The sequence below is a fragment of the Bos indicus x Bos taurus genome, chromosome 3, assembly GCF_003369695.1.
Source record: "Bos indicus x Bos taurus breed Angus x Brahman F1 hybrid chromosome 3, Bos_hybrid_MaternalHap_v2.0, whole genome shotgun sequence".
Taxonomy (NCBI): domain Eukaryota; kingdom Metazoa; phylum Chordata; class Mammalia; order Artiodactyla; family Bovidae; genus Bos; species Bos indicus x Bos taurus.
The window spans coordinates 109,640,642-109,664,549 of record NC_040078.1 but is presented as its reverse complement, the minus strand read 5'-3'; the positions used below and the strand labels follow the sequence as shown (position 1 = coordinate 109,664,549).

At 58.1% G+C, this 23,908-nt stretch overlaps 1 protein-coding gene across 4 annotated transcripts in view; it reads right to left on the bottom strand.

Moving 5' to 3' along the window:
• Positions 1 to 5,488: 5,488 nt before the first annotated feature.
• Positions 5,489 to 23,908, bottom strand: part of STK40 (serine/threonine kinase 40) — a 38,124-nt gene continuing 19,704 nt past the window's right edge. For all 4 annotated transcript variants that reach the window (XM_027537812.1, XM_027537814.1, XM_027537813.1 and 1 more), the window contains 10 exons: positions 23,441 to 23,560; positions 21,528 to 21,613; positions 21,095 to 21,238; positions 18,841 to 19,068; positions 18,014 to 18,066; positions 12,642 to 12,757; positions 9,971 to 10,115; positions 9,714 to 9,833; positions 9,172 to 9,256; positions 5,489 to 7,803 (listed from right to left, as the gene is read on the bottom strand). In XM_027537812.1, coding sequence (XP_027393613.1) covers positions 7,582 to 7,803; positions 9,172 to 9,256; positions 9,714 to 9,833; positions 9,971 to 10,115; positions 12,642 to 12,757; positions 18,014 to 18,066; positions 18,841 to 19,068; positions 21,095 to 21,238; positions 21,528 to 21,613; positions 23,441 to 23,552 — 1,311 coding nt within the window. In that variant the 5' untranslated portion in view covers positions 23,553 to 23,560 and the 3' untranslated portion in view covers positions 5,489 to 7,581. The remainder of the gene's footprint in view (positions 7,804 to 9,171; positions 9,257 to 9,713; positions 9,834 to 9,970; positions 10,116 to 12,641; positions 12,758 to 18,013; positions 18,067 to 18,840; positions 19,069 to 21,094; positions 21,239 to 21,527; positions 21,614 to 23,440; positions 23,561 to 23,908) is intronic.

Genomic DNA, 23,908 nt, shown 5'->3' with positions numbered 1-23,908 from the left:
CCGCTGGTCAACAAACGCTAATTGGTCTGCTTAGCGCTTCCTAGTAATGGGCTTCAGCAGTAAACAGCAAGGACGCAAATCTTGGCTCTCGTGGAGCTGCCACTAAGGCGGAGAGACAGACAATACGCAGGGAAGATGGTCGTGGGTGCTGCTGAGTGCTCAGAGGGCGATGGAGTGGGGCGGTGGGGTGAAGAACACCTGGGGCAGCTCTCGCACATGACATGGGGAGAGGCTTGAATCCTGAAGAAGGGGCAGCTGAGCTGAGGTCTGCAGGAGGGTGTCGGGCAGGAAAAAGGCTGAGGGCCCCCGAGGTAGGGGTGTCTGGCCTCACCTGGCTCCTGGGGTCACAAGGGAGGGTGAGGGGGTGATTGTGAAGGGGCTGGCAGGCCTGAGGAGGCGCTTGGATGTTATTGCAAGTGTGATGTTTCCTAGTTTCCATCAGAGAGTGTCATGGTTCCGTGACGCACTTCGGAGAGGTCCCGGGGGTGAGCGGGGGAGCTCCGGGTAGGAGAGGGGCTGCAGGGCAAGAATGGAAAGAGGGGGAGCCGCGTGCTGGCTGGCAGCCAGCCAGGCCAGCAGTGGCTGAGGGCTGGGACCAGGGGCGCTGGTGGAGGTGAGCCAGGCTCAGACGCTGATGGGAGTGGTGGCAGGCTCTCTGCACTGCGGGAAGCAGGAATGGAGGACTGCTGCTTGGATTGGGCCCGAGCACCTGAGGAAAGCTCAGGCTGGGGAGCATGATGTAGGGAATTCAAGTTCCATTTCAGGTGGTTGACTTGAGAGGTCCATAAGTATCTGGGTGGAGCCATCAGACACACAGGCGCGGCCCGGAGGAGTCTGGTCGGCCTGGGTGTGTTTGAGAGTCCTCAATACACAGGATGGATTGAACACTCTGGGAGTGGCTGAGGTCGCCCAGGGGACAGGAGAGGAGAGAGCTCTGGATACTGCATTTCAGGTCTCCTGCAGGAGATGGCAGTCCGTGAGAGGGGAGGAAGACCCTGAGGGTGTGATCAACCGTGTTAAACTGGGCTGCGAGGGCAAATGTGAGGCCAGAACCCAACCCCTGGCTGTGGGTTTCCTTGGGTTGCACTGACATTTCAATGCCTGCTGTCCGTGGGAGTATCGGTGTGTGGCGGGTGTGTGGGTATGACCAAACCCGAGTGTGCGTCGGTTTGTATGGCACACACCTGTGCTCCATGTGGGTCTGTGTGCATGCCTGAGTAGGGGCTGTGAGATGTTGGATATGTTTGTATTAAGCTGTTGACTCGCATCTGTGCTATGGAGATCTCTGGGTATCGCTACCTACGGACGAAGGTGTGTCTGTGTTTGGGTTGGTGTGTGACTTGTGTGAGTGGGTCAGGTGTGACTCAGCCCTGGCGAAGCAGGTGGCCATGTTGGAGCAGAGTGGGTGGGAGTTGAGATGGTGGCTGGTCCCTCAATGAGAGGTACCCAGAGGGCTGCCTTCTCCAGGGGGTTGGGGGGCGGCATGTGGCCAAGCCAGGCCAGGTGGGAGAAGTGGCGGGCTTGCCCGGAGGGTTCAGAGAAGCTGGGGGCTGCCCCTCAAGGCCCTGGGAGAGGTGCCTGAAGCCTTTGGCCCATGTGGTCCCCTGACACCATCCCCCTGCCCTCCTGGCCCCCTGCCTATCTGCTTTTCCGCCTGCCTCTGCCCACCCGCCAACCTGTCTGTAGGTCTGCCCAGGCACCTGCTTTCCGGTCATGCTGGCTAGGATCTCTGCATATCTGTCACCTGCCTGCCTGGCTTGCATCCCACTTCTGCACCTGCTGATTTCCTCCCTGTCTGTCAGCCTATGGCTGACCTGCTGCCTGCCCACCTGCCTGCTTGATAGCTGCCTTTCTGTCCTGTCTGCCTGTGAGACTAAACATTTGCCACCTTGGGAGGCACAGAGTGTTCCTAAGATGAAGCACAGGAAAGACAGGTATTAAGGGGTGGTCACTACTTTGCCAACAAAAATCCGTCTATTCAAAGTTATGGTTTTTCTAGTAGTCATGCATGGATATTAGAGTTGGACTATAAACAAAGCTGAGCGCTGAAGAACTGATGCTTTTGAACTGTGGTGTTGGAGAAGACTCTTGAGAGCCCCTTGGACTGCAAGGAGATCCAACCAGTCCATCCTGAAGGAAATCAGTCCTGAATATTCATTGGAAGGACTGATTCTGAAGCTGAAGCTCCAGTACTTTGGCCACCTGATGTGCAGAACTGACTCATTTGAAAAGACCCTGATGCTGGGAAAGATTGAAAGTGGGAGAAGGGGACGAGAGAGGATGAGATGGTTGGATGGCATCACTGACTCGATGGACATGAGCTGGAGCAAGCTCCAGGAGTTGGTATTGGACAGCGAGGCCTGGTGTGTTGCAGCTCATGGGGTCGCAAAGAGTTGGACACGACTGAGCAACTGAACTGAAGGGGTGGTCAGAAGGCTGAGAGGTTCAGAGCCTCTGGGAGGGCCCTTGGGAAGCCTGGCATATTCAGGGCCCAAGGCAAAGCCTGACTCTGCCCCCTTCCCCAGGGGCCCAGGTAGGGACAAGCCTGGCTGCTCTGCTCCTGACACCAGGGCCTCACCCCACTGGGGCTTCAAGGGCTACCTAGCTCTCGGGTGGAGGGAAGAAGGGGACTCACTTAAGGCCTCCTAAGACCTGTCTAGCCCTCTGAATGCCTCCTCAGCACCTGGGACAGCTGCTGGGAAGAGGGACTGTGCGGGTCTGGGATGTGAGTCATCACGGTTAGGGATGTTGAGTGTCTTTTAGGTATCTGGCGCCCTGCTAAGCACTGTGATTGTCTCAACCCTTCAAATCCTCTCACTAACCCTGTGGTTTGTAGTGTGACCTCCATTTTTAAAATTCGTTTTTATTGGAGTATAGTTACTTTACAGTTCAGTATTGTGTTAGTTTCTTGCTGTGAAACTAATAGCAAAGTGAATCAGCCGTAAGTATACATATGTGACTCCCATTTTACAGAGAAGGAAAGTGAGGCTCACAGAGGTCAAGTGTCCTGTGTGCAGTCACAGGAATGGAAATTAACAGGGCCTGGATTTGAGCTTCAGGTCCGTGTTCCCTACCAGTCTTCCACAGGGCAGTCCTAGGCCGTGGTTCTCCACATCTGTCACACCCAAAGCTGCCTTTTCTTGATATTTTCTTTTTTATTATTTTGGCTGCATCAGGCCTTAGTTGTAGCACATGGGATCCATTGTTGCAGTGTAGGGGGCTTCTCTCTAGTCAAGCATGTGGGCTCCATGGCATGTGGGCTCAGTTGCACCACAGCATGGGGGATCTTAGTTTCCCGACCGGGAATCGAACCAGCGTCCCCTGCATTGGAAGGTGGATTCTTAACAACTGGATCACCGGGGAAGTCCCCATGATACTTTCGATTGCTTCTTTTGTGCTCTGGAAATGAAATTTATGGCTAATATACCCACCTCTAATTAAAATCAATATATAATCAAATAAAAATTAATATATAATTAAATTATATAATTAAATTAATATAGATGATATAGTTTACAGATATACATAAATTTTTGTCCTGTAATATATATAAAAGAAATAAAGGGTAATGTTGTGTATTTGTGAACTGATTAATTGCCAGGAAGGTGTCAGCTGAAGGTGCAGACCTGAGATACTGTGTCAGTGTCTGAAATGGTGGTGAACTCTTGGTAAAGTTCTGAACAAAAAGTACACATTTCTTCCACTTTACACAGTAGTTGCCTTCCCAGAAAATTTAGTGTATATTATGGATACACAAGTCCTCTGTGTTTATGTATAAAATGGTGTTAAGATTCTTGGCTCTGGTAATTATAAACACATTTTTTCACTCGTGTTGAGCAGGATTAGAATCTGCCTGCCTTCTGGGGTTGTCTGGAGTCCCTGGCCCCAGCCCCCTAAATGCCAGCAGCACCCTCTCACCCCCCCACCCCCTACCCCCATCATTGTGATAACCAGCCCCCAATTCCCCACCCCAACATGGACACGTGGAAATCCTCCCACCCCTCATGGAGCTCAACATTTCAGTGGGGGGGACAGATATCATCACTAACCACACATATCTTGTAATAACAGGCTGTGACAAGCACAATGATGGGAAATAAAGAGGGGAAGGGGTGAGGGAAGACCCGGTGGACATGGCCAGGCACAGCTCCTCGCTGGCTTTTCTCTGAAGCTGCTCTCCCCAAGGACACTGGGGACCAGGCAGTCACTAACACGGGTGGGGACATCTCGGTTCTTGGTTGACCCCTCAGGCGCATAGGAGGCTGTTGATCACACCTGCCTTTCTGGTACTTTCCTCCTGGCTTTGCTTTCAGGGCTCACACACAAAATACTGGTAAAGGGGGATCTGAGAAGTTTAAGTCAACAAACAGCAGTCCTGGTGTGAGAGCTGCGGCCCTCAGTACTAGGTGCCGAGGACTCAATGAGCCAAGGAGTCCGGCTGCTTGGGTGGTGCTGAATGTAAGCCTGACACGTAGGTGCCCAGGTGATACCTGTGCTCAGAACAGAGGCTGATCGGGTCAGGGGTGCAGGAGGGAGTCTGAGATGGAGATAAGTGCCCTGGGGGTGTGGCTTGTGGAGCTGAGTGTGGCCGGGGTGGGCAGGGAGTGCCGGCAGCTTCTGGCCTGGGACAGCGTGACAGATCAGGAAAAGGGAACATTTGTGTAGGCTCGGGAGTGGCCAGGAAGATGGGGGCCGCTTGGCTGCTGGGGTAGCTGTGGGAGGAGGGCAAGGTGGAGGCCTGGGGGCCCACTCTGAAGAACTTTCAGAGAATCAGGGCCTTCCCAGAGAACCCTGGAGGGGTGCCGCCCCTGCTTGCTGTGTGGACACTTGCCAGGGAAGGGGCTCCTCTGGCATGGACCGCTGTTCCTTTTGTGACCTGGGCCTGTATGGGTTCCTGAACACACAAGTGGGTCTGCTTGTGTGCTATGGGGGATGCTGGGGACAGGACCAGTTCACCTCTAGCTTCAGTGCTCAATTTGCAGAGTCTAAATTTAGGTGAAGGAAGGAAGGACCCCCCCTCCGCACCCCACCGCTGGTTTCCTATGGAGGGGAGGGTGGTGTAGGAAAAAGCCTGGCCTGGCCCTTCTTACCCCAGCTGCCCTGGATGGGCACATGGGCGGTCTGTCTGGCTAGGGTTCCCCCACCCCAGCTGTGGGGGTTGGTGGTGAGAGAGGATCAATGCTCTGCTGGTGGCAGCTGCTCCGGGACACATCCTTCCTGCACAGGTCGGGGCTGAGCCAAGCCAGGCAGAGAGTCCCCCTTGGGACTTGGCAGGAAGCTGGACCAAAGCGGGCTGGGAGAATGTTGGGTGGTTCTGGCCCCCTCCCTGCTTCGAGAGAGCAACGGCTGCTGAGGTGGAGTCGGGGGGGTGGGGCACCCATCCAGGGCACCTGGTGGCAGAGCCCAGAGTGAAGGACTCCTGCTCTGCCTGGCTAGGTGGGAGGGACGGGGATGCGGCGAGGGGAGAGACAATGCAGACCACGCTGGCTCCAGGTCAGGAAGTTTTATTGCTGACATGCAGGAAGAGTCCCCATGTAGTACAAAAATATGACTTTATACAAACTTTTTTGTGACTTTTTCCGTTTTTGTTTCTTTACAGTAGGACTTCTCTCAGCGTGTGACACCCAGTGAGGGCAGACCCAGCCTCCTCTCGTTTGCTTTCCCAGAAATTAATCAGACGGGTGGGCTGACCTTGGAAGGGACCAGTCTGTCTGACAGGCTTTTGCGGACCCGGAGCATATTGCTTTGAAAAGGAGAAGGACCACCAGGCGAGCGGGCCCGGAGGGTCTGGGCGGGCTGCCGGACAAGGGGCTCGGGTGAGGCCCTCACAGAAAGACAGTCACGGGCGCTGGGAGCCCTGGGCCGGACTGCATTCCACTCCTTTAGGAGACTTCTTTTTTGAAATAAATATAGAAAAGAGGGCATCCCACCCCCACCCCCACCCCAGACCCTGGCTCTCAGCAGCTGGATGGCTGAGGGGGGCCGGCCTGGTGCTCAGGGGGGTCGAGTGCTGGGCTCAGGCGGACTCCCCGGACCCTCTGAGGCAGAGGCACGAGGCGCCCACGTGCTGGGGTGGGGGGGAGGAGGAAGGGGGTGTGGGCGGCCCTGCTACTGCTGGCAAGAGGTGGCCCCATTTTTTCCAGATGGGGAAACTGAGGCACAAGGAGGTTTTTTTTGTTTGTTTGTTTGTTTGTTTGTTTTTTGGGACCTTGCCCAAGTCACTCACAGTGAGTCAGCTTTTGGGGAGGGCATAGCTCACACGCCGGGGAACAAGGTCACGCAGGCCTCGGTCCCCCCAATGGGCAGGCAGGGCAGGGCCGAGGGCCCAAGGCGGCCTGGAGGGGGACACTCGGCTGCTCTGAGGGGCTGGGGGGCAGGCAGGTCAGGGGAGGGTCTCTGCTTGGCGCTGGGCAGGGCCAAGTCCAGTGCGGGAGAGCGGGGAGGGGGCATTCTGGTGAGAACAGGGTTTTCTGGCAAGACGGGCATCCACTTCAAAATCTCGGCTCAAAAGGGCAGCGGGGCTGTTCTCAAGCCAGGCGGGACCCCCGGTCCCTACAGGTCTCCCTTGGGAGCCCTGCAGCCCCCCAGGAAGGACGCTGGCGACCCTGGTGGTCTGCTGGGAGAGATACCCTTTGTTACAAAGCAGGGGCAGCAGGGGAGATGCTCCTGCTCTTCTCTGAACACAGAGGGGTGCCGGCCGTGCTCACAGCTGGCCGAGGGCACCCCTTCCCATCCGGGTCAGCGTCACCTCGGTACCACAGTGAGGGGTAGAGGAGGAAACCAGGGCTAATGCAGGTGTACAGCACCTCAGAGAAGCTGAGCTGGGAGAAAGAGAAGCCAGTCTAGAAGGCCTCCTCATCACCGGAGACAAGGAGGGACTGGTGCGCTGGAGATGGAGGGGGCCGGCAAGAAGGGGCTTCTGAGCCCGGGGCTGAGGAAGGGGCCCACTGGGGGCTGTGGGCTCCCTGCTGTCCAGCCAGGCTGGGGGCAGCGAGTGGCCACGGGCCGAACCACCTAGAGATGGCAGAGAAGCTGGTTTCAGTACAAAAATAAATATATTTGATTCCGCTTAAGATGAGGTGAGAGTTTTCCAAAGCTTGGACTGAGGGGCCTGGGGTCAGAAGGGGAGGGATGAAAACAACTGTGAGGGGCCTGGGAGGGCAGTGGGGAGTGGCATTCCTGTGGGGAGCCAGCAACGAGCTGCACTTTCAGCTTATGTGGACTGTTGCGGGGCAGCTGCCCCCTGGGGGTCGGCGTGGGGTGGGGGTCGGTGGTGGGCGGGCTCCCTCCTCCTCCTCACTCAGTCCAGAGACAGCATGGTTAAAGAGACAGAGGTAGATTAAAACGTTACGATTAAAAGCAGATTAGTTATCTAGGCTTCTCAGATTAAAAAAAAACCAAACAATCAAGCAATCATTCCAAAAGGTAGCTTCGCGGTACCTCTGCTGACCCCACATGTGACCTGGGCTGTCCCTGCCCTGTCCCCGGCGCAGCCCGGGAGAGTTCAGCACTGCGGTGGGGCTGCTGGCTGGGGGCCAGGACGAGGTGGTGGGTGGGCGCCGGTGCCCCTGCCCAAGGCTGCTATTTCCGCAGGTAGCGCTGGGCCAGAATGGCTGCGTCCAGGGGGTTCACAGGCTGTGCGTCGTGGCCCAGCCGGCGCACGGGCGGCACCCCTGCCCCCGACTGCCGCTTGGGCACCCAGCTGCGGGCCTCGTGCACGGAGCTCTTCTCCTCGGCCAGCAGCAGCTGCTGCCGCATGTAGTTCTCAAACTCGTACTGAGAGCACTCCTCTGTCACCTTCGCCTTCACAGCGGAGACAGGCAGGTCGAGCGACAGGCGAACGTGCAAGAGAGAAGAACAGGGGGTGCGTCAGCTGGCCCGCCTCAAGAGGCTCCTTCCCCAGGCACCATCCCCCGGGCCCGATCTAGTAGTGGCCGAGAACAGGGGGGTCCCTGAAGCTCCCCAGCCAACCTGGACCTCGCCGTGCTGGGCCCTCAGACCTGTGACCTCCCCTAACCCGTTGACCGTGGGAGAGGTCACGTTCCCTCAGAAGACTTGGTGCCCACCCTGTGCAATAGGGCAGTACGCTCCCCTGCCCGAGGTCCCCAGGGACCAGTGCAGGTCAGGTGTTAAGAGAGTGGCCTGGGGCTGGGGTGCTCAGTGCATGGGCACCTGTTTCCCTGTCCTGCCCCAGGCTGAGGTCCCTGGAGAAGGCCACGCACAGTCACAAACTGAAGTGGGAGGTTCCATTGCAGGACGGGGGCGGGGGACAGCAGGGCTGTGGAATCAGGCTGTGGCTGATTCTGAGCCCTGTGGCTTCGGGGAGGTTACTTTCCCTCTCTGAACCTGTTTCCTCTTTAGTGAAATAAGAACACAGGCTGCACAGGCCTGCAGTGAGGATTGAATGAGATGTACTGGGGGCCCTCACTGCTTGCTGGAGGTGATTATTTTTAGCTGCTAAACAGCCCTGGGAGCTGGTGGGAGCCGGGGGCAGGGTTCTGAAATTCTTCGAGGACGGGGGGCTCTGCTGTGGTCCTGGGCTGGCTCCACCTGGTCCCCCCTGTCCAGTGCTTGCTGTGTGACCCGGGGTGGCCCGGAGAGGGAGGGTCCTTACAGCTTCCCTCCCAGGGCTCAGCAAGCCCTGCCCTCCAGGGGGCACCCTAAGATCACCCGCCGGCTGCTGCCGGGCACCCTGGGCCTGGCCCCTGCCCCCGGCTCAGCACTTTCTCCAGTGCAAGGGACGGGAGGAGAGAAAACCAGGAGAAAATGAATCATCTGAAAAACGAAAAGCAGGAAGGGCGAGAGAGAACCCTGTGAGTCAGAGGGGTAGACAAGCGCGGCCGTATAGGCGGCCAGCGTGTGGCAGAGCCAGGGCCTGGCAGGAAGAGGAAGCCGAGGGAGGGCCAGGCTGGGCCACTGTGAGGCCTGCCTGCCAACTGAGCCCCTCTCTCAGGCCATGGAACTGCCAACTGAGCCAGACACGAGGCAGGCCCCGGGCGGCTCAGGCCGAGGAACTTGAGGCTCCTGTTCCCGCTCCAAGGGCTGGGGAGAGGCCAAGGAGGCCCGGTGCCCTGCCAGGAGCTGCCACCTCCACCCTGCCCAACCTGCCCTGCCTGGAGGGCTGGTGCCTCAGGATTCGGCCAAACGGCCTAGCTGCCGTCCCCAACTCACCTCCTGGGAGCTGTCTGCGTTGCTCATTTGGTCGTCGATGTCAGGAACCACCTGCAGAGGCCCGCTCAGAGAAGACAGGGACTGCCTGCAAGGGAGGCAGATGAGCGAGACTGGCTCCAGGCAGCCTGGCCCTTCTTGCCACGGCCTGGCTGCCAGGAGCCCAGCAGGGCCAGTCCCCACTGCTCTGAGACTTGGCTGGAGTCAGCAGACCTGGGCTGAGCACCCACAGCCCCTTCCTGATGCCACTGCCTCTGCTTCTCCGAGCCTCAGCTTTCTCGCCCAGTAAGTGGGGGCAACTTCTATCTTGCAGGCTGTGGTGAGAACTCAGGGAGATAAGGCCCATCCTAGAGCTGGCATTGACTGGCACGCAGGAGATGCTCAACCCTGAGTTTTGCCTGTGTCCTCCAACCCTGCCCATCAGGACCATCTGGAGACCTGACTCTGCCTGGTGGAGAGACAGGCCCAACCTCAGGCGACCTCTCTGGGGAGGCAGGGCAGTGCCCACGGGTGGGCAGGACCCAGCTCTGGCCCGGCCCACGTACCACGACGCGATGATGGAACTGAGGGCCTCCAGGACGTCGGCGGCGGCCAGGCGCTGCTGGGGGTCGAGGACGAGCAGTTTCCGGATGAGACACACCGTGTTCTCAGAAACCCGTCCGTCCCTGATGCAGGAGAGAGGGGCAGCGGGCACTCAGGCGGGGTGGGCTGGTGCCAGGTCTCGGCCCAGGACGCCAAGCCTCCCCGTGCTGTTTCTGCCCCTCGAGCCTGACGGGCCGGCGCCCAGGGAGCGGGGACTCACTCGGGGATGGTGTACTCGGCGGCCTTGATCTTGCGGAAGAGCTCCTGCGGGATGCTGTCGTAGAAGGGGAACTGGCCATAGAGCATGGTGAACAGTACCACGCCCAGGGCCCACATGTCGCTGGGCTTGCCCCGGTACGGCCGGCCTGCAGGGCGCACAGACACACGTGTGCTCAGCCCAGGGCTGGGGAAGAACGGCCCTGCACGCCCTTCCCTGGCAGTCCCGGGAGTCCTACCTGGGGGACCCCCCTCCACCCGGGCACCCTCACTTCTGGTCACCCTCCTGTGCTTCCTCCCAGAGCAAGCACACTGGCCCCGTCCTGAGCTTCAGCAGGGCACCTTCCTCCTTTACTTCTCGGGCTGGTTCCTGCTTGTGCTCTGGAGACCCGGCTCCACAGGGGGATGCCCCATCTCACATGCTCCATGAGGAGAAGGGGTCTCACCTGGCCTTGTGCAGCCCACCCCTGGGGCAGGCCTCATGCCGCCTCCCCACAGCACCAGCTCTGCCCCGCTCTGCCTGGGCTCCCAGGCGCTGGTCCAGCCCCGTCAGCAGATGAGCTCTCCTGGGAGCTCTAACCATCAGGCGATTTCTCCCTGAGCTCTGACTTCTGAGGGAACACTGAACTTCAAGCTTTTGTTTTGATAATGACAATGCTGGCTATGGTTCATTAAGCCACACACTAGGTTAAGGGCTTATTTAATCCCACGGGAACCTAAGGAAGTAGGGGCTATTATCATCCTGATTCCAGAGATGAGAAAACAGAGGCCCAGAGAGTACCATTCCCAAGGTCACACAGGTATTAACCAGGCCATGAACTGCAGGGGCAAGGCCATGTCTGTCTGTCATGCCTGGTGCCGAGGTCTGTGCTTATTAGCACACAGAATCAATGAAAGGCAGGCTTGAGATCAGAACCCATTTGAGTCACCCCACTTCATCCTCTTAACAACGGCGGGAGGCGGGACTGCTTTCAGCTTTTAACCCAGGAGGAGACTGAAGCTCGGAGACGGGGCTGAGGGTCAAGGCACACAGCTGCGTAATTAACACGGCCAGTCTCAGAGCCTGGGTTCGGGTCTTCCGGTCCAGGTCTCTCTCTGAGGCAGGGGAGCTCCTTTGTTTCATTCTCCAAGACTGGTATCTGTCTGGAGGAGCCAGAGAGAGGCCTCGGGCAGCAGGTGGGAGTGACTGCACATGGAGACCACCGGCCTGGCTGCTGAGGAGACTCCACCAGAGGCAGCCCGTCCCCTCCACCCAGTCACAGACCCCACCTCACAGCTCTGGGCCAAGGAAGGGGCCTGGGTCTTCCTCCAGGCTCTGCACCTACAGGGAGGCCTTCCGGATGCCGTGCAGGGTGTATCCAGGCTGGGCTGTGGGGCAGGGGTGCTCGGGGAGCTGGGATACACCCCTGGCACCCAGGTCCTTCTCGCAGAGGCCACTGTGACTCCACCCCGATCTCCAGGCCCGGGAGGTGGCACCACTGCCCTCTGCCATGTCCTGTGAGAGGCCTGGGGCTCCAGCAGAGCCCTCAGCTGGGAGGAGGCCTCCAAGGAGACTGCAGATGGTTGCGGCAAGTGAGAGCAGCCTACTCCCCGGGAAGACAGGTGACAAGTGTGAGGAGGGAGGCACGTGTGAGTGCTGGGGACAACAGGCCCCGGAGATAACCCTGGAACCGTCACGATGGAGGGATGGCAGCGGGGGTGGGCCGCTGGAGCGATCAGGACAGAGCAACCTCAGTCTGGCAAAGGACAAGCGAGAAAGGAAAGGAGCCTATGGGGAAACAGGAGCGTGGGTTTGGGCAGAGGCAGCCCTGGCGGAGCGAGGTGCCTCAGTTTTCTGGTGAACTATTAGCTGTGACTGAACAAGAGGTCTGGTCTCTCCGAGCCTCAATTTTCTCATCTGTAAAAATTCTACCTCGTGGGGTAGCTGTGTGGTTTTAGACAGATGATGCCTGTCGCATGGCTCAGTTCAGCCTCCGGCACCAGTGGTACGATCAGAAGGTGGTAGCTACGTAAGTGACTTGTTCTGGGCGCTGCTGCCTGTCTCAGCCGTGGAGGCAGGGTGTTTGTCTGTCTGTTCACTGCTGTATCCGAAGTGTCTAGAACAGAGCCTTGTACATGGCAGGCCCTCAGTAAATACCAGCAGAATAAACGGATGAACAAATAGACAAAGGGAGTGGTATCTTTGAGATGCAAGTCTCATCACAGTAACCTCTGTGAAGACCTGTTCAAAGGCATCCTCTTGGACTTGAAATCAAGGATGACGTTTCTCAACAGGGCCTCTGCCGAGCCTGGCGTGGCTGGGCCCCCACGCGTCTCCCCTTGAACTTTCTGAGAGGAACCTCGGGGGTCTCGGGGGACTCCTCACATATGTGGTGCTGCCCCTGCCCAGGCACACCCCCTCCCCAGTGGGCTCCTATTATTCTCAAGATACAGCTCAAGGCCTTCGCGTGCCGATTCCTCACACTCACAGAAATCACGTTTCTGTCCTTCCAAGCACTAATCTCAGAGTAATTAGTGTGCTGACTGCCATCTTCCTCCATGAGACCCCACGTTTTGGACCTGGATGGGCAGTACTGGTTTGGGCCACCACTGGAGCCCCAGCACCTTGCCCGGGGCACAGATACAGTCTGGCTGGGTAAGGCGCCCGGGGGCTGCTGCTGGTGCCGCGCACATACCGCTGAGCACGTCTGGACTGATGTAGGCAGGGCTCCCTCGCTGGTCCTTCAAGAGGTCCCCCTCGCTCACGAGATGCTTCCCGAGGCAGAAGTTGGTGATGGTTATCCGATGCGTCCTGGGGGGGGTGGGCAGAGAGTGAACAAACCTCGGTGTCTGTACCCCCGGCTGCCCCCCACCTTGTCCCGGGGCAGAGGAACCACACCCGCGTCCTCTTCTGTTCCCCTGGCCTGCCTTGTCTTCCCCGGGGCTGCGTGGGGAGTGCCACTGGGGGTGTGGACACAGGCCAGTCACCGGGGTTGACATCTGGTGAGCTGTCCCCGTAGGGACCCAAGTCACTCTGCCCAGGGAAGCTTCAGGGTGCTCCCGAGTCCTGGGGCTACAGCTTAGGGTCTGGAACAATTGTGGAGATTTCTTCAAACCACCCCACATAGTATCTAGGTTGGGAGGGACTGGAGGTGTAGTTCAGCTCCCTCATTCACCCATGAGGAAGTCCGGCAGAGTCCTGGAGGCCTCCCTGAGGACCACTGTGTCCCCCGGGGGCTGATTCCTTCAGTCATCACTCTTAGGATTAAGTACTATCACATTATCACTGACCGTGCTAAACACTAATGCGTACTGAGAGCAGACCCTTATCTGGGCTTATGTGCCCAGCAGGGGCTGTTTGCATTCACGCCTCACAACAGCCTAAGATGGAGACTTTCTCACTGCCCACTCCACAGAGGATGCAGTTAGGACACCCAGAGAAGCGGAGGGACTTGTCCAGGGTCACACAGCTAGTGAGCAGAGGAGCAGGATCCAACCCAGGTCTGTCTGACCCCCAGAGTCTGCACCCTGAGTGATACTGGTCAGGTGCCCACGGGGTCCCTGGATGGTGCCCAGCCCCTGACTTTCCCTTCCGTTCTATCCAAGCTAACTCACCCCTTGTCTGGTACTGGAGACTCTGCACTGACTAGAAAACCAGAGACCCCCATCTGAGAGTTGTGGTGAGAAGAGCTTTGGGCTCTGATCCTTTCTAGGAAGTCACAACGAGAACAAAAGTCAGCGGCCCAGAGGGGATGCAGTCTGCCACCCCTGGGGATGTGGGGTGGTGGTGTGGGGAGGCAGGGGCCTCTCTACCCCCAGGCAAGCAAGGCCGCGTGCTGGCTCCCGCGTCAGCAGGCTGGTCAGGGACGCCTGGGAGGACGGTGGGAAGGGAAGCTGCACCGGGCCTCGTGCGTGAGGCTCCCAGAGCCCTCCAGCTTTCTCGGGGAGTTCTGCTGGCAAGGGCTTGGTGCAAGAACAAAGGCCGCTCTGTCCCCGGTGTTCCAAATGGAAATGCTGACTCTCGCTCTCCATACAGGCCTGCCCTGGCACATGCCACAGAAACCGGCCTGGTGGCCCCCAGGGTGGCAAGAGCCCGAGACGGTGGGTGGTGAAGGGTCTCGGGCGCAGGTCACGTCAAGAAGTGGAACTGCTCCCGCTTGGACCCACCCTCGTCACTGTCCTGAATACGGGACTGCTAAGGCCTCTCATCCACAAGGGCCCCACAGAGCATACACCCTGCCTTTTCTCCATGGTCAGAGCTGGCCACGGCAGCCGGAGGCCCAAGACACTGGGAGGAGGACAACTCGGGGGATAGCCTGGTGGGCTTGGGAGTCAGATCCCTGGGTTCCAGTCTTGGCTCTGCCCCTGCCTGGCTGGGTGATCTTGGGCGTGTTATTTAATTTCTTGCTAAACCTCAAATTTTCTCATCTGTAAAACGGAAAATATCAGCACCTAACTCCCAGGGCTGTGTTGGGATTTAACAAGATGAAGATCCCAGGGAAAGCGCTGAATCCAGGGCCTGACAACTAGTGACTGACAACCAGGGCCAGCTGCGAGTACATTTCATCCTCAGACAGGGGCACCGCTGGCACGGGTTACCCCTGGAGACCCCGGGGGAAGACTGTGCAGAGGCGGCGAGTGAGAGGAGCCACCCTGCAACGACAGGCCCTGGAGCGCACCTGCCCGCCTTGGCCTTCTGCTCTACCCTGTGGGCAGCCCTCCGCGTGCTGGGCTCGAGGCAAGTTCGGCTGAGAATCTGCAGGGCAGGCCGGCAGGGCTGAGCTGGAGCCTCTCCCACAGGAAACCGCACAGTCTGCTTCCAGCCCTCCCGACGCCTGGCCCCGCTCCCTGCTCTGCCACCATCACTTTGGTCAGCGAAGCACTGATCCTGGGGAGCCCAGACCCCCCAGGCTGGTCCTGGCAGGAGGGGCGAGGGTGGCAGGGGTGCAGGGAGGGGGCTCGGGGTCAGCAGGGCCTGCTCAGTGAGTCACCCTTCAGCTATGGCCTCTGGGCTACCACAGTGTGTCTCATTTTCTAGGAAACTGGATGTGCAAACGCACCCACGCGGAAAGAAAGGAGGATGGAGAAAGAACCCAAGGTGAACCTCACGTAACCCCAAGAGGGGACTGTAACCCTTGCCCTTCATCCGTAGCCGGGGAGCTTGCTGTTGCAGTTGCCTTGCAAACCCTTCTCCTGTTTCCTCCCCTGGGAGTGCTCTGATGTGCTGGGCACTTCCAGCTTGTCTGCTGCCTCTCCAGCTGGAGTTAGGGCCTGGCCTGATAGGCAGAGGGGGCTGGACCTCTTCCAGGCCCACCCCTGACTCTCAAGGATGACAGCAAGGCCCCAAGCGGGGAGGGGTGTGCCTGTGGACACTTGGGAGTAGGAGCTGGGCGGTCAGCACAGGTCTCCGCAGCACCTCCCATGCCTTCCTGGCACCCATGACTCAAGCGAGAGGCGGCCAGAATCTGTCTGCCCAAGATGCAGCAAAGGAATTATCGGATTAGAGAACGTGCTGCCAAGAACAGGGTCTGATGAGGTGTGGGTGCTCTGCAGTCCCAAGAAAACACACCGATGGGTGCGCACGCACGCACATGATACACACACACAGACACGCACACACACTCACGAAAGAGCTGCTATAGCAACGCTGGCATTACTCAAGACAGGTAGGACCTCTGACTATATTCTCAGAACCTAGGGGCCCTGGAAAAATGGGAGCCGGTAGCTAAACCACCAATGGAGACAAAGAGGCCTGCGATGCTGGTCTGATTAGCACCGCAGAAGCCCTTGATGGCACCCAGCATCCTTCAGCGGGCCAGGACCCAGTCCCCCAACATGAAGACAATGCACTCCCAGGGCTGGGATGGTCTGTGCTCTCCAACACCGCCTCTCCTCGTGCATCACCTAGCTGGGGCCGGGGCTCCATGGGACATCCTTGCCGGCCACTTACCACATAGTGGGCCTCATCTCCAGAGGGAGAGCACGTCAGGCCTGCAGCCTGGCTGGCTCGCATCAGGCACGCTTACGAGGGGCCAAACCCTGTAGTCTCATGTCTGGAGAGTTGCTTCCATCATGTCTGACTCGTTGCAACCCCTTGGATTATAGCCCACCAGGCTCCTCTGTCCATGGGGTTCTCCAGACAAGAATACCAGAATGGGCTGCCATGCCCTTCTCCAGGGGAATCTTCCCAACCCAGGGGATCGAACCCGTGTCTCTTATGTCTCCTGCACTGGCAGGTGGGTTCTTTACCACTAGCCCACCTGGGAAGCCCAGTGTCTGCAGGGAAGCATAATCATCTCTGCTTCCACAGATGAGGATGCAGAAACTCAAAGTGCTTGGTTCCACAGCAGCTTCTCAATACACGACGAATGGAACGGGTGAATAATCACAGGGGCGTGTGCTCAGGGACTCGAGGGTAACCAAGCGGCAGTGCTGTGCGGGGAGCTGGGTGTGACCCCCGGGGCCGCCCCTCCCGGGTTTCTAACCCTCTCTCGGCTGCTCAAGGGTTCACTCAGCCCTGGAACTCCCACCTTCCCTCCTCCCTGCGCAGCTCCCGGGACCAGGTTTTCACTGTTTTCTCAGGCTGGCAAACCTCTGCTCGTCCTTCAGGAACTGACTGAGACGGCCAGAGTCTCGGCCCCTCCGTCCTCTGCACACTGACCTCAGTACAGTGACGCCTGCTCCCCGGTCGCCCCCACCAGGCGGTGAGCTCCAGGAAGGCTGTCTGCTGCGCCAGCGCCGGGTGGGGCTGGAGACAGGCTGTGCTCGGAGGGCCTGGGGCTGGCACTGCCAGGTCTGGTGCCCCAGGCCCCTCCCCAGAGTTCCTTGTCCTGTGACCACTGCGGCTTTGGCCACTTCACAGGGATAGTGGGTCCAGGCCGCTACGGGATGGGCAACGACATTCTGGACAAATCCCACCACACCACTTCTGCCACGAGGGGTGTGTGGCCCGCCATCTGTAAGCTCTCTGACCCATTTTAACACCGGGACTGAGAGAGGTGAGGGTGAGAGGCTCAGGGAGATCGGGGGACCACCTTTCTAGGATCGTGGTGACACGCAGGTGGTGAGCTCCGCCCGCCAGGCCTGGGCCCCTGCGTGGCTGGTGTATCTACCACTGCACCGGATCAGGGGTTCCCAATCCCTGGACCAGTGGTGGTTCGTGACCTGTTAGGAAGCAGCAGGTGAGTGGTGGGTGGAACGAAAGTCATCCTCTATGCCTGTCTGTGGAAAAAAGTATCTTCCACGACCTGGTCTTGGTGCCAAAGAGGTGGGGGGACCACTGCCCCAGGTTACTCGGAAGGGGCCCAGATCCTCTACCTGAGTGGGATGAGAGCCTGGGGCGGGGCCTCATGTGATGTCCCTCTGCCACTGGCTCACCGAGGATGCTGGGGCGAGCCGCCCAGATCCCCTCCAGTAGGGAGGTGCTCTCTCCCTGCTGCTGGGAAAGTCATCCTTTTCCAGGAAGTCCTCTCAGCCAAAGGAAGCTGCCCTGCCCTAAGCTATGCCCCGGGCACAGCCTGCAGTTCAGTGTCGGGCTGCAGCCGGGGTACAGGGCCATGCGCTCCCTGACTTGATGCGGAACGTCTGAAGGGCTACCTGCCTTTCCAGGTGGAGGCCTTGTCGTGACTGCCCAGAGTTCAGCTTCTCCCTCAGCCCAATCTTGCCCCCTCCTCCCCAAGCGTGCGCCCAGGAAACGTCCTGCACACACATCTCAGAGTCTGTTTCCTGGGAACCTGTCCAGTGACAAAGCCTTGCTTTGCTCATCTGTCGTTCCGTCACCCGTTGGTCTGTTTTTAATAGTCATTTACTGGGCACCCACTGGGCATGACAAATGAATGGACTACGGAGACCACTGAAAAAGACCTTCCCAAGGCTCTCCTTCTGAGCAACCACCATATTACCCTGCGGCAGAGGACAGAAGCAGGCATCCCATCCCCGGGCCCGGGCTCCTGGGGGAGGTGGGCTGGGCGGAGTCAGGCTCCCCGTGGGGACGCAGGGCTCTGGGCAGACACAGTGTGTGGCCTGCCCCAAGCCGGAGGCTCCATCATGGAAGCAAAGCGATGCTCACCTCTTACTGAGCACCATGTTCCCCAGCTTCAGGTCTCTGTGCACGACGTTCTTCTGGAAAAGCAACAGGCGTGCGGTTTGCACTGTGATGATCAGAGCCTGAGTGCGCCCGGCCTGTGAGGGGCGGGCCCTCCACGTGTGGAGGAAGACACGCCTCTTTAGGCTGGGACTCGATTTGCAAGCCAGGAACAGACGAGGACCATTCTAAGGCCTCGTTAACCACACGCATGAACTGGGCAGCACGTGAGCCCAGGCCGTCTCGGCCCCGTCTAAGGTGTTTACTCCAGTTCTTTCTTCCACTAAGGCAGCCGCCAACGGAGAAAACCATTCCTCTCTCTGCCTCCATCAGACATCCCATAAAAAAAGCCAAAAGCAACCGCCCCCCACCACCAAATCCTAAGCATCTGCCTAGATCTGGGGTCAGAGGTGAATTCTCACAGTTCTGATGACTGAGTATCGCAGGCTCAGCCCACAGAAGCTGTGTGTCTGGAGGCGGCCCAGGCTCTCCTAACCTCGGGGTTCCTGACACCCCCAACCCTAAGAAAGGCTCAGAGATAGGCTGTGGCTGCCCCCAGTGGGTATCTCACCCCTAGCCTCTCAACTGATGGACATAACTGTGCTGGACTCTGCTGGGCTGCCCGCACCGCCCCAGGATCGTGGGCTGAGGCCTGCGGCACTGTGTCCTCAGGTGTGGTATCCAGCTGCTTTCCTTCTGGACGTCCCAGCTGCAGAGCACACTGGGCGAGGGCGGCACAGAGCTGCTGCGGTCAGTGGCAGCCGAGGACGGCTTTCCGCGGCAGAGGAGGGAGCCGCGGGGTGGGGCCTCACCTGGTGCAGGGCCTCCACCACGCGCACCACGTCGTAGAAGATGACCACGGTCTCCCGCTCACTGAGCCTCTTCTCCTTGATGACGTAATGCTGCAGGTTGATCAGGTCGGCCGTCTTGTCGCTGAAGTCGTGCGCGCAGAGGCAGTCAAGGACGAGGCAGATGCGCTTCTTCATCTTCTTAACCATTCGGTTGGATTCGGCGTCCTCAACCACTTCACAGGTGCGGTCCTGGGAGGAAGGGCGCAGACCGGGGCTTGGCCGTGGGCCCAGCAGAGCCAGGGCCAGGGGCCTGGGGCTCTACTGGAGCCTGGAACAAGCCTGCATGTGTGTGAGCGGTGGGGGCCTGACATCTGGGTGGCAAGGACCCCACGGCCCCGCTTCTGCGTCAGTGCCAGGCCCAGCCAGGGCCCAGGCTGAAGCAGCGCGGGTCAGATTTCAGGCTCCGGTCCTACTGCAAAGCATATGGGTCAGGGCTTGGCACTTAGAGCCCAGTGTACTGGCAGCCCTCTGAGCGCCATGTGTAGGCAGCACCCTCAGGGCCCCAGGGCCCCCATCCCCCTTAGCTCTCCCAGGGAGTCCAACAATGACCAAGCAAACTTCCTTCCGATGTCCACGATGGTGGGAGCTAAGAGTTCCGTGTGTTCAAGGCAACTGCTTTCACGTGGATGCAGGACTCCTGGGCCATATAACGGCTTTGCCCTGATGGCTGGTTTCAGGCTCTGGCTCCACCTTGTCCTAGCTGCAGGACCTGGGGAAGTTCGGCTAATCTCTCCAAGTTCTTAGTTCCTCATCTGTAAAGGGGGCCTGGCAACTTCTATCTCACAGGGGTGTAGAGAGAAAACACAACCATGCCAAGTATGTAGTAAGCACTTGGGCTGGGTATTGATGAACCAGGGCTTGGTAAGCTGACACTGCTGCCAACCCTAAGGGTGGTAGTTCTGGATGTATTTTCCTTGCTAAAAAGCTATGCCAAGGGAGAGGAAACACGGCGCAACAGGAGGACTCTTATCCAGCAGCTCGAGGAGGCCTCCATGCCAGCACAGCAGGCTGGGAAGCTCCCGGGGACGGAACTCCACATTCCCCTCCCAGGGCAGATCACACCCTTCACTCTGCCTTCCCCAGAGGCCCAGCGCAGTGTCTGGTACACAGAGGACTCTAGAGAGGCTTCTCACCACTCAGGGTCTCTTATCCAAAATGACAGACACCAAGGCCAAGCTCTGGAAGCTCCCAGAGATGAAATACTAAGAAATCATCATCACCCCCGATCTGATTTCATGTTTAAGGGACACAAGGTTTCAGAGGTGCCTTTCAGTGCACATCTAAGAATGAAGACCTTGGTGGGGTCTATGTGTGGGGGTTAGGGAGGCATTTTCCACTTATTTTACCTCAAGAAGTCAAGCCAACAAGGAGCTTTTATTGCCTGAAATAACAGCAGTGACGAGCATGTGTGTAACTGGGCAGCTCAGGGCTCTCTACCCTCTCATTCACCCTCCCAGCACCATACAAGGTGAGCACTGTCATCATGGCTCTCAGATGAGGGATCTAAGGCTTGGGAAGTGACTTGCCCGAGGTCACATCACCTGAATTCAGAACTGCCTGCTTCAAAACCTGTGCGCCCTCCCTGACACCAAGCCCATCAAGCATGCGTGGGCCTGGCCAGCGTGTCTGGGCTGAAGGCGCTGCAGAAGCTCCGCGGGGGCCGTCAACAGGACCCACTCCCCCAGCATTCAGAGTGCTGGTTCTTCATTTCATTTTTGGAGATGGAATTTCAATTCTGCACCGGGGAAGGCTCTTTTCAGGGTACCAGTTGCTAATCAGTACTTTTCCTAAGGGACCTGGGACATTGAGAACGGGGCCCAGGGATCCTTGCTGCAGATGCTGAAATGTCCAGGCAGGCAGCAGGACTGGGACCAAAAGCAATCACGGAGATCCACAATTCCCCGCCCCGCCTTTCTCATCGCCCTCCCTCCCACCCTGGCCTGGCCGATTCCTGACCACATAGCTAGAAAGAGCCCTTGTCTTTAAATAACTTCCTGCTTTCCTCTTTTCTCGGAAAAGCGGCTCTTCAAAGAAAGCCTGCAAGCCGGGTGCATTCCCGCTAGGCGGCCACCATCACGGCAGGAGCGCTGTGACCAGACCTCCAGGCCGCCGGCCAGGAAGTCCTGCTGCTCTGCATGCAGGGAGGCTGGAAGAGCTCGTGCAACGTGGCCCCAGCAGGGCCAGCCGGGGTGGGGGCGGGAGAGGTGCCACTTACCTGGAAGAGCCCATGGTGGTGAACCACCCCGTCCTGCGTGTGGAGGAGGGAGAGTAGGGAGTACTCGGTGTGCAGCAGCATCTTGCCTTGCCTCTCCTCTTGGCTTTCAATTCCTTGGTCGCCCCTCTCCTCAAGGGTGAGGATCTTAGGAAGGCACACACACAAAAGCAAAACCCCACAACCTTTACTTTTCCAAGCAGAGTGACTAGAACAGGAGAAGCAGGGGTTCAGGTCCTCCCATGCCACCCCGGCACATCCACCCACATGTGTGTGGATGAAGCGAAATGGTTTTTCCTGACGTGAAGGCAACGTGATGTTCACACAGGGCCCCCGGGAAGAAGTGGTGCTGCTCTTGCTCACAGGGGAGGGCGGAGGAGCCGGGCCAGCACGGGGCCCTGGGGTCCCCGGCCCCCACGCCCTGTGCCTCACTTACCTTCAGCTGATAGAAGTCATCCGTGCCATCCTTCCTCGCCAAGCACTGCACGATGCTTGGCACAGGTGAGTTGCCCAGACGGGGACCTGTGGCACAGACAAGCCACTGGCTTTACTTCTCAGGCGCCCTGTCCACCATGGCACCGAGCCATCATGCCACCACGTGGGCTTCTGGCTAGATCTTTTCTCCTGGAGGACACCAGGGCTCACACCCACTGAGAAAATGGTCACGCCTCCCAAAGTGGAGCACTGAGTGTGCCTCCATCTGAGCACATCTGGTTTTTATACTCTCTCAGCACCAGGTGTGTGCTAGAATCTCCGAGGAGCATGGGTTAAAAGCAGATCCCAGCTACAACCTGGGCCCTCTGAATCACCAGCTCCAGGTGAGCCAGGAAACTATCCCTTGAACAGGCTCCCTGGGCAGTCTGATGCGGCCGTATATCAGCTTTTGGGAACTTCTGTACTTCTGGAGAAGTACATTGCTCACTGGTCTGTGATAGCACCCTGAGCTTTCAGAGCATAAATCAGGTAATGTCACCACGTCACTGCACTGCTGAAAGACCTGAACAGCGCTCCACTGCTTTCAATATGCAATCGAAACCTTTTGGCCTCCGAGGTCTTGTATGGTTTGGTTCCTGTCCAGCTTTCAATGGATCATGTTTCCCCGACCCCTCCTCACCACTCCAGTTCTGCTGGACTCTTTAATTCCTGAGGTTAAGCCCTTCCCCGTCTCTGGGCCTTTGCACTTGCTGTTCCTTCTGTCTGGAATGCTTTCCCTCTGCTTTTCACATGGCTGCTCCTTCTTACCCTCGGCTGTCAGAGCCGACGTCCCTTCCGCATACAGAGCCTTCCTGGTCTCCAGTCTCTCTGGCCCTCAGTCTCACGTCATCCTGTTTGCTGCCTTCAGGGCCAGGCTCCTCCCCCGGCTCCTGAGGTGATCTCAGTGTTGTTTACTGTTTCTTTTTCTAACTAGAATGTTAAGTTCCGTGAGGGCAGGAACTTGTCTTTTTTTTTTTTAACTTTACGGTCTTTAGTTTTAGCTTCAGAGTGTGTCTCCAACCAACTGTCCCGCCCAATTCATTTTTTTGCTGTGCCTGGAGGCATGTGGGATGCAAGATCTTAGTTTCCTGACCAGGGATTGAACCCATGCCCCCTGCAGTGGAAGCACAGAGTCCCAAGCACTGGACCTCCAGGAAGCTCCCCAGTAACTTGTCTGTCTTAATCACTGCTACATCCCTGATAAACAGCACAGGACCAGAACGTAGCAGGCTCCATGTCCTATTGAACGTAGCAGGCTCCATGTACTATTTGCCGAGTGACTGGAGCTGGAACTATCCTGTACTCATAAGTTCAAGATGCTGTGCCAAAGCAAAATTCACACCCAATCTCTGGCTGCTGGGAGAGTCAGGGTCCTCAGGACCCACCCTACCTGCAACCCTACGCATGCAGTCTGGAGCTGCTGGGCCTCGAATATCATGCAGAAAGGCCCTGCTGCTCTTCCAGACCACTGGGAACATCCGGTTCTACAGGATTTTGGTGCCAATTTTATAAGAAGTTTGCAGCTGTACCAAATGTTTTGCAAAATTATTGTGCCCTCTATGAACGGTCAGAGAAGCGCCTTGGAAGATGGACTTTGGGTTCTAAGACAGCTTGTTTGCTTCCTGAGGGCAACATCCTGGGGGCACGCATAGGACTGTCTTGGGGAAGACCGTCCAGCTCTCAGCTGACTCTAAGGTTGGTGAGCTACAACTGCAACAACAGCTCTTGGTGCAGAGCGACCTTCCACTCTCATAAACAGACTCCAACAGAGGGTTGGTCAGGGCCCCGCACTGGGGTGGGTGCAGCGCTGCGCTGTGTCCGCAGGTCAGACGGTGCCGCCCCGGCCCCCCACTCACCTAGCCATCAGAGGCTTACCCAGGATGAATGGTCCAGCTCTCTTGGCATTATTTCCAGAAATCCCACTTCCTAGAGCCTTCGCCCTGGCCGACGTTTCCCCAGCTCCTCTGTCTGATGCTCTCCGCTTCATTCTCAGCTCTAGACGAGACAGAAAAGAGCCTTCTCACTGAGCAAATCAGCGAGCTTCCTTACGCTAACCCAGCCTGCGAGGCTCTGACTTGGGGGTGTGTCACACAGTGGCTGCTGCTGTTTCTGTGGCTGCTGCCACCTCCTGCCTCTCCCGGAGGAGCATGGAAGGTTCTTGGTAACAAAGAACCATGGCTCCTTTACTGCAGATTAATTAGGCACTCCACGTGGAGGTCCTGGCTACAGAGGTGGGCAGCTGGCCCACCTCAAAGGGACCAGTCAGATGCAGACAGAAGGACACTGACTTCTGTGCGGATGCCAACTGGGCTTTCTTGAGACAGAGAGCTGGCCCTGGAGCGA